The sequence below is a fragment of the Acanthopagrus latus genome, chromosome 12, assembly GCF_904848185.1.
Source record: "Acanthopagrus latus isolate v.2019 chromosome 12, fAcaLat1.1, whole genome shotgun sequence".
NCBI classification, from domain to species: Eukaryota; Metazoa; Chordata; class Actinopteri; order Spariformes; family Sparidae; genus Acanthopagrus; species Acanthopagrus latus.
In genome coordinates this window covers 26,658,168-26,667,880 of record NC_051050.1, presented here as the reverse complement: position 1 = coordinate 26,667,880, position 9,713 = coordinate 26,658,168, and the positions used below count along the sequence as shown (strand labels likewise).

The following is a 9,713-nucleotide window of genomic DNA, read 5'->3' as shown; positions in this document are numbered from 1 at the left end:
AACTATTAACCATTACATTACACAATATATTGGAAATATATTACACAAATAATATGCATATATGTGCTTTTGTTGCTACCTCATAAAGCTGATGTTATCTGCAGAATTGAAAAGGAATTAATGACTGTTACAGTCATCAAGAAAGAAACGCTACTTTAGCAGTTAAGCTTAAGCTATATATCTGCAAACAAACAACCATTTCAGCTTAAACATGCTTTTTTTCCATGTAAATACGTGATGTAAAATTGTCAATGATGATACAATAATATAAGAACCATTGGTTTCTTGTCTATCCCACAGACTGTGAGAGACAACACTCTTCCTATTTTGATATTACTGATCTAATATTCTGTCTTGTTTACATCTGAAGAACTAGTCTTTGTACACCCCGAAGGGTTTTACACAAACATTCAGGAATAGATTCTGTCCTGATAGCTATGGAAACTAAAAGTGATGACAGTATAAAAACCACACATGATCAGTACGTCAATCATCACATTTTTTATTTCTAATGACATATGTTAGGCCAAACCTGCCTCGACACACATTTGATAGAAATGACCTTGCACGCAGAGGAGCTGAGAAGGAGAGTCTGTCTCTGCGATGGAGCCATGGTCCATTACTACAACCCTGAGAAGACAGAGGTGACAAGTCAGAAAAGTTAGAAGAAAGAGTCCAAGACAAACTTTAAGTGCCGCCCTCTTTCTCGACACAATTATAGTCCATCCCCCAAAAAGATTGAACATTAGAATTTAGGTTTTCTATGACCTTGGATTTCACTCTTTGTCGTCCTTTAGACATTTTTGGAAGACTCTTTACCGTACACAATCTCAAATTGCAGTACATCAAAACATGAACTCTTGAATTCAAAAGACTACATATATTTACAGCAACAGTGCTATTCTGGTTAGGTTTTTAGTGTTACAATTATGTCTTTTCCTCCTGCTGACATGGGTTAGGGTTAGGTCAGAAGAGTAGAGGTAGTACCTGGTATAGTCCATGATGGTGTTGAGGCGGTGAGCGATGGTTAGGATTGTACAGCCATCAAACTGAGCACGAATGGTGGACTGAATCAGCTGGTCGGTCTTCAGGTCTACAGCTGCTGTGGCTTCATCCAAAAGTAGGATCCTGGTTTTCCTCAGGAGAGCTCGAGCCAAACACAGCAACTGCCTCTGGCCAAGACTGGAAACGAACATATTACACTTCATGACTTTGTGATGATTAATAACATGAAAGGATTACAAAAAATGTTTCTTATACATCAGAAAAAAGTTGTGCCATTAAAGGGATGGTTCGTATTTTTGAAGTAGGGTGATATAAAGCAAATATCTATTAGATGATGCCACTTCAAAAATACAAACTATCCCTTTAAAAACTGCAATGTACGCTTCTTTGACTATTACATCTAAGATTTCCTGCATTAGTATTAATGTCCGTCAGTGTTGATGTCACACATCTGCTGTGCGCTGATTTCAAGTAAACCTGGTCGTGCAATGCTTTGAATCTACCTGAGGTTGTCGCCTCCTTCACAGCAGTGATGGTTGAGTTTTTGTGGCAGTGCAGACACAAAGCTGCTGAGGTGAGCCAGTTCCAGAGCTTTCCACAGATCCTCATCTGAACTGGTATCAAAGGGGTCCAGGTTCATCCTCAGAGAACCAGAAAACAACACTGGGTCCTGGGAATGACAGTAACACAAACTAACAGTTTGTCATTATTCCACTAGATTCCTGGTGACAATATTCTTATTGTCCATCTGTGAATACAATTCCTATTTGGTTCTAATAATTAAGAGTATAACATAATATATTATCAATTTATGTAATAGATTTGCCACTTATTCTCCAAAACAAGCTTTTTTGAGCAATTTATCTGCATGTTATTTTAAATCACGCGATTAAAAGCACTCATCTTTTATAGCCCAATTTAATTTAATTGTACACCGTCCCCTGTCCCCTTAATACTCTTTACCTCTATGTCACTTTATATTTTTTTAATATCACTTTATATTTTTATACAGTTGTACAAAACATTTTTATAACATTTTTTATTCCATATTTTTATTCTAATGTTTCTTTGATATTGTATGTATGTTCAATGTATGTTCAATGTTTGTTATTGCTACTGGATGCTTGAATTTCCTCCGGGATCAATAAAGTATCTATCTATCTATCTATCTATCTATCTATCTATCTATCTATCTATCTATCTATCTATCTATCTATCTATCTAATAAACCTACTACACTGAATTTCCTTTTTACAAATGTTTGTGTTGATATTGTTTTCTTTACCTTATTAAAATCAGTGACTTAATAAAACAAGTCATGCCAGCGTCAGTTGGTTGATACTGAATAACTGATTATTATTGTAACACACAATTTCAATCAACTAACTTCATCAGAATGAGTAGAAAACACATGTTGACTATGAATTATTACTTTCTAAGGTTTGATGTAAAAAGATTATCTGATGAAATGAGTAAACTTATGATTGCATTCTTCTGTTAGCTATGTTTCAATAAGAGCAATAACAGAGAAAACATGAATCAAAGAAGATACATAATGTACAAACTCAGGACACTGTCAAGTCCATTGTTGCATTTACAGAAATACGGCATTGTAAAATCAGAAAAAAAGAGAAAATCTGTAAATCTATTGATTTTTCATCTCTGTGCTGTTCAAATGGATGAGAGAACAAAATAACTGAACTTAATGATGAGAAATTTCTTGTATTCTTGTCTGGACAACTAATCACAGTGAGGAAGAGCGATGCACCATCATCACAGATCCATGATGTCTGGTTGGGAGCAGGTGTTTAACTGTTATGTAAAACATGAAACCATGACACATTTCAGACTCATGTAATGTTAATTTTAAACAAAACAAGTGAAATAAAAAATTCCAGAAGTTCCTGTCTGAATATGAATCATTTCATTGTGAGTCTTAGAGGACGCTAATCATATCTCACATCAGCATGTCACCTCTTTTTGGGCACAGCTTCTTTGTTATATCAGTTTCTTGTGTTTCTGGCATACAGATTCTGAGTAGTCTCCATTACAAATCAGTGTTGACACCTTTTACAGCATGTCTATACGTGTTGTCAGTTTCTTCTATAAAGTTGTTAAGGCTGGAGCTGAATGTGCTGACATCACTGTGTAGCACTTTACATTGATTTCATAAGTTGTTATAAAGACTTTAGGGATTGTATAATAGCTGTTTTAAGATGTTCTTGTCTTTTAACCCTAACCTTTATAGGTACTCATTTAAGTACATCCTTGAAGAACAACTTGTGTTGTTCCACCAGATCACGGACCTCCTGTGCAGTGGTAATTATGTCCTCATCACTTTTCACCAAGGCCTAATGGAAAAAAGGATTCCTCAGAATCCAAAGGCTTGGTTTTAGTCTTGGTCTTCAGACTGAGCCACTAGTTAAAAATCCAACTTCTTTAATGTCAGATAACCCAGGCAGTGAGATGAGTGTATTATGTTATCGTGATTTGGAGTCTAGGGAAGCTATTACAGAGGATTGTGTTGATTTAGGATGGACTTTCTCATGACATTATGAGAGCAGAGTGTTTCCCTTTGAGGTTTATACTCGATGATACTTCACCCCTGCATTTGTTGTTTTTTGTCTTACTGACTTGAGGAATGATGGTGATCCTGGAGCGGAGATCATGCAGGCCGACATCAGCAATGTTGATGCCATCAATAATTATTCTTCCTTTTGCTGCCTCCAAAATCCTGAAGATTCCCAAAGCCAGAGAAGACTTCCCAGCTCCTGTCCGTCCAACGATCCCCACCTACAAATTATTTTCATCAGTAAATATTGAAGGAAACGTGATTCATGTAAGTATTAAATTATCCAGTACAAGTTTCACATTTTGTTTGATTGTTTGAACTCTTAAATCTTGTTCGGTTGGTGTTTTTACAGTATATGTTAATTCCCAACATATTAACATATGTCTATATATTATAATGCACAATACAATTTTTGTTTAAGTCTGATTATTTCTGACCTTTTCTCTGTCCTGGATGCTGATTTTGATGTCATTTAAAGCCCAGTCCAAACCTTTACGATACTGCAGTCCAAAATCTTCAAACTGGATGTTTCCTGTGGTAGGCCATTCTGCTGGGAGCAAACTGCCCTCGAGGGTCCACGCTGCCTGGAGAGACACATCCCATCAAGAGGGCTGGATGATCAACACAGATAGCTCAATAACAATATTCAGCGACATGATGTCAGCAGGAAACATACTAAACTCATGGGCTGCTCCCCCCCCTTCTCCTCTTCCTCCTCACCACTGTGGACCTCAGCCTCAACTCCTCCCACATACCACCCCTCCGCTTCCATCACTATTGTCCCTTCCTAATCAGTCAGAGCCTCCAATCAACATCAGCAGGGAGGCTGTGAGGACGGAGCTCAGCCGCCTTTGTCCAGGCAAGTCGGCTGGCCCTGACGGCTTGAGCCCGAAACTCCTGAAAGGATGTGCCGCCCAGCTGTGTGATGTTTTTCAGCACATTTTCCACCTGAGCCTGAGCATAATGGTGATTCCTGCTCCATGGAAAACAACATGCCTGGTTCCGGTGCCGAAGAGCAAACACCCCAAATCACACAGTGACTTTAGACCCGTGGCGTTAACATCACACGCCATGAAGGCACTAGAGAGGCTGGTTGTTAAACACATCCATTCAGTGGTGGAACCATACTTGGATCCCCTACAGTTTGCTTACCAGCCACGAATCGGAGTTGATGACGCCATCATCTACCTGCTGCACAGAGCCTACACACACCTGGACAGGGCAGGAAGCACTGTCAGAGTCATGTTGTTTGACTTTTCCAGTGCTTTTAACACCATAAGACCTGCTGTACTCTGCAGTAAGCTCCTGGACATGCAGGTGAATGACTCGCTAGTCAGCTGGATTGGGGACTACCTCACGGGGCGGCCACAATATGTGAGATTGCAGAGCGCCATCTCAGACACCGTACTGAGCAGCACGGGGGCTCCTCAGGGGAGAGTTCTCTCACCCTATCTGTTCACACTGTACACCTCGGACTTCAGGTACAGCTCACAATCCTGCCATCTGCAGAAATTTTCGGACGACTCTGCCATTGTGGGCTGTATCTCAGGGGATCAGGAAGCTGAATACCGAGGTGTGGTGGACAGCTTTGTAGAGTGGTGTGGACAGAACCACCTGCAGCTCAACACGGGGAAAACCAAAGAGGTGCGGGTGGACTTTAGGAAGAAGAGTAACCCTCCAAACCCTATCAACATCAAGGGTACTGATGTGGATATAGTGGACTGTTACAAGTATCTGGGGGTAAATATTGACAATAAACTAGACTGGACAGCCAACATCAATGCCCTCCACAAGAAAGGTCAGAGTCGCCTCTTTCTCCTGAGGAGACTCAGGTCTTTTAACGTATGCAGGACCATGTTGCAGATGTTATACCACTCAGTTGTCTCCAGCGTCATCTTCTGCGCTGTGGTGTGCTGGGGCAGCAGGGCTAAGACAGCCGATGCCAACAGGCTGGATAAGCTCATCAGGAGAGCTGGCTCTGTCCTGGGAGTTGAAGTGCAGTCTCTGGCAGAGGTGTCTGAGCAGAGGATGCTGAGGAAACTGCTCAACATCCTGGACAATACATCGCACCCCCTGCATGCAACACTGGACTCCTACTGCAGCACCTTCAGTCGCAGACTGAGAGCACAGAGGTTCTCCACAGAACGCCACAGGAGATCGTTTCTCCCTGTGGCCATCAAACTTTTTAACTCTTCCCCCTTCTCCATATAGGACAATGATAATATCCCTGCACGTCCACAAACACTTTAAGCTGCTGATTCGCACCTTATCTGCTATTACAGGTCAATAGCTCATGTATCTATAGTTGCAATTTACTTTTTTTTCATTGTATTTTTTATATTATATTTTTTATTTCTATTTGATGTGATTTATACTGTTTCCTTGTACTGCAACCCTGGCACAGCAATTTCCTTCGGGATTAATAAAGTCCTTATCTTATCTTATCTTATCTTAAACCAAAAACACAGTGAAGATACAAGAGAAATAAAAGAAGAAGAATAACATTATAGTATTTTGAAACAGGAAGTATTGCTACAAAGCATACTGCTGTATTTTAAGCTCCAACATGTTGTATAGCAGCTGACCTCTTTGGGTGTGCTGTCGTACTCTTTGACTCTCTCCACGGACACAATGTTGTTCTCCACATCAGTCCAGGATCGAACAATCCAACTCAGGATTCCCGTCACCTGCACAACATGACCAACTCCTTCATTAATCTGAATCATGCTGCAGAGATTCGAGCTGTTAACTCAGTTTCATCAAACACAATCAAACATCATTTACTGGTGCTTTAAATAGTTTGCTGTGAGAGCGAGACAGGACTGTGTTTGACAGAGGCTTCTTCAAGACTCCAACAATTTTAAACTAACACTGCTTGTTGCTGTCAGGGTGGTGAGGGATTATGTCTCTGTCGGTAGAGCAGAAACGCATCCTGGATGCTACGGTGACAAATAATAATATAGCATCATTGGTCACTGCTGCTCTGTTGATATCTGTTGATCCTCAAGTTTTAATATTCAGTCTGTAACGTTACTTATGCCAGTTTACATTACATCAGCTTCGCGTGCTTGCAATGCAACTAACTTGTTGTGTTATGAGGCTTATTTCTAGATATTTTATGACTAAGACTTTACACACTGTTGCTGCCAAGCAGCAATATTCTATTAAAATTCAATGGGGTGCAGTTAAAGAAAATCTCCTCCCGAACCTCATATTGTCTGTCCCCCCAATATACAGTAGAAAATATATTAAATATGCACTCTTTATAAACCCTGTCAACAGATCTGTCTGGTTATTTCTAATTTATTTTCAATTGATTTCAGTTTTTAAGGAAAACATACACACACACACACACACACACACACAGTTGTGAACTTGGTTGAGCCCATCCTAAGGTATTAAACCATTTGCCCAGCCTCACGGTGTGCCAGCATACTGAAATGGAGAAAACCTCAGTATGCTGAGTAGCTCTCCCATATGTGAAAACCCATTGGTCAAGTTAGACTAATTGACAGCCATCAAGCCAATGACAGCCAGTTGACAAAACCCCGGCCACCCAGGAAAGTAAAAAATTACATGCTAATATGGAGGTGTAGTCACTTGCTAGGCAGACAGTGAACAGACACTGCAAGAAAAGTGGGGTTTTTGTCCCTGTAATTACCCGTAAACCTCCCTAATTTTCGGCAGTTAATGACAATTTACAGCCTGCATATGAATAAGGGTATAATAATATAGGGTAAGAACAATATATATAAACAAACCTACCCTTACCCTTTCCATGTGAATTAAAATGTGACCATTTTAATTCACATGGAAAGGGTATGTTGTCCTCAAAAATTCTAAATCTGCAAATTTTCATATATAAAAAAATCAAAGAATTGTTAGAAATGTACTTACTCAACCCTTACTAATACTGGCATGTCCATGGATTTCTTTAACTTACTAGTGGAAATGGAATGTCTATTGAAGGAAAAATCATTGATAATTGTTTCATTTCCAATTTCAAAAAAAGCTGACTAAACCAAACAGTTTGTCACCTGGAGAGAATGTGTCACTGCCAATCCCACAATGCCCGGGCTCAGTTCATCCCGACCTCGCACCGACAGGATGGCTGCAGCCAAAACTAATACATTCCCCAGAAACTCCAGATTCACTGCCAGCCATCTGAAAGAAACACATTTAATTACACAAAAAAATCTGCACATTTTAAATACTATAAAATTATTATTTATATTCTTCCGGAGTGGATTAATATTCTGGAGAAATCACCTGAGAGCCTGACACATTTCATTTACAAAAGGTACAATGCAATACACATAAATCAAATACCTACTGAATCATCAGCACAACTTCAAATATAAATAAATATTCACTCTGTCAAAATCATGTGTGTTGTTAAAATACTCTAATTTGTTTCAGGTAGTTTGAATGAACCTGGTGGCAACAAAACGAGGGAAATAAGCTTCCTGGTTGCCGTCGATGCGATGGTTGGCGTGCAGAATGAAGCGTTGCTGTTCGCCAAAAGCTCGGATGACGCTGGCACCCTGTACCGTCTCGTTGAAATGACTGTAGATCGGGGAGCGGCTGACGGCCTCCAGACGTCGCAGCTGACACGACGACGACACGTAGAAACTCTGGAGACCAGACCCATGGAAAGTGATCATTTCCAACAAGGCATCAACTGAACCTCAGAGATAAGATTCAGGTGAAACGGTTACCTGTATTAAGATGTAAACACAGGTGAGGGGGAGGAGCACCAGCCCTGTGAAGGGTGTGGCCAACAACAAAATGATGAAGATTTCCAGCAGTTTAAACAGGTAGCCCAGCATCATCTTCAGCCCGTCAGGAATCATGCAGTCGATCGCATCGATCTCTTTGGAGAATCGGTTTAGGAGGTTTCCGCTGGGCGTGACCTCAAAGAAGGACATGGGTGAGCGAAGGACACTGTTGAGAAGATCAGCATGAAGGTGACGTGATGCTACAATGCCACCCAGAGCTATGGCAAGTGTCGTCCCAAACATGGCCATCCCTGAAGTAAAGATGATGAGGTCACAAACTGGTTTTAATGGGAAACTTTATCACAGAGCTGGTAGATCTATGATGACCTTTGACCCACCCTGAGTGAAACCGAGAGCTGCAAACACACTCAGTTTCAGCCCATGGTCGCTCTGTGTGCCATTGACGGTTGGCTCGTCGGCCCACAGGCTCAGCCAGTAGTTGTAGGCCAATGAGGCAGCCTGCTGGAATGCACAGAGGAAGATGATGGTCATGATGAAGGTAAGGCCAACGGTCCTGAAGTACTCTCGATACATCTGCAGCTTCACCTGACAAGAGGAGAATAACTCTGTTCATTACACACACTTCCTGTTAATGACAATCTCTGAGGAAACAAACACACAAGCAAACAGACCCGGATGAGCTCAGTAGTGAACAGTGTCAGTGGAAAGATGTTGGACCTTGGATGACTTCTGTTGTTATGTTACAAATCAATTCATCATGATTTGGTTTCATTTTCAATCAAGTAATGTTCTGACGGTTTATTTTTGTTGACATGAACGGTGACGCTGGAATGTAAAATGTTACTTTCAGAAGACAGTTTTAATTCTTCCGTCACAGTGGCTGTTGAGGAGTTTCTGATACTAAATACAATTATTCCTTTTACCCTAAATAAACATGTTAACCCTAATCCATTTATTTTATTTGTTGTGTAACGTTATTTCTGTAAACATGTATAGATGCTGATGTGTTGTCTTAAAATTATGTTTTACTGTTTGCTTAAAAATGAATAGTACTGATACAAAAATCACTTGTTGAAAAGAAGGACCCACCCTCCCTATGTGAGCTTTGTCAGCCTCTGTGAGTTTTCCAACATCCTCTGCATCCAAGTCCTGATCAGCTGCTTCCATCACCTGAACACTGGCACTGCCCATATCACAGCTGGAAAACACACACACACACACACACACACACACATATTAACACATAGATCAATAATGTAAAAATCTTTCAGTCACAAGGTTGGAGGTCTTTTGTATGTTTTGTAAATGTTGCATATTTTGTATCTGACACCAGTGAATTAACAAAATGTTGCCAAGTTTGAATTTCTTCAATAAACATAATTTTGGCATCTGAAAAG

The 9,713-nt window shown here is 40.4% G+C and overlaps 1 protein-coding gene across 1 annotated transcript in view; it reads right to left on the bottom strand.

The window, feature by feature from the left end:
- Nucleotides 1–482: 482 nt before the first annotated feature.
- The window catches only part of LOC119030266 (multidrug resistance-associated protein 1-like), a 30,115-nt gene continuing 20,884 nt past the window's right edge, over nucleotides 483–9,713 (bottom strand). The window contains exons 19-29 of the mRNA XM_037117700.1: nucleotides 9,406–9,514; nucleotides 8,694–8,901; nucleotides 8,296–8,606; nucleotides 8,012–8,211; nucleotides 7,615–7,741; nucleotides 6,163–6,264; nucleotides 4,015–4,161; nucleotides 3,640–3,798; nucleotides 1,509–1,675; nucleotides 988–1,182; nucleotides 483–630 (exon numbers count right to left, since the gene is read on the bottom strand). Of these exons, the coding sequence (XP_036973595.1) occupies nucleotides 522–630; nucleotides 988–1,182; nucleotides 1,509–1,675; nucleotides 3,640–3,798; nucleotides 4,015–4,161; nucleotides 6,163–6,264; nucleotides 7,615–7,741; nucleotides 8,012–8,211; nucleotides 8,296–8,606; nucleotides 8,694–8,901; nucleotides 9,406–9,514 (1,834 nt within the window). The 3' untranslated portion in view covers nucleotides 483–521. The remainder of the gene's footprint in view (nucleotides 631–987; nucleotides 1,183–1,508; nucleotides 1,676–3,639; nucleotides 3,799–4,014; nucleotides 4,162–6,162; nucleotides 6,265–7,614; nucleotides 7,742–8,011; nucleotides 8,212–8,295; nucleotides 8,607–8,693; nucleotides 8,902–9,405; nucleotides 9,515–9,713) is intronic.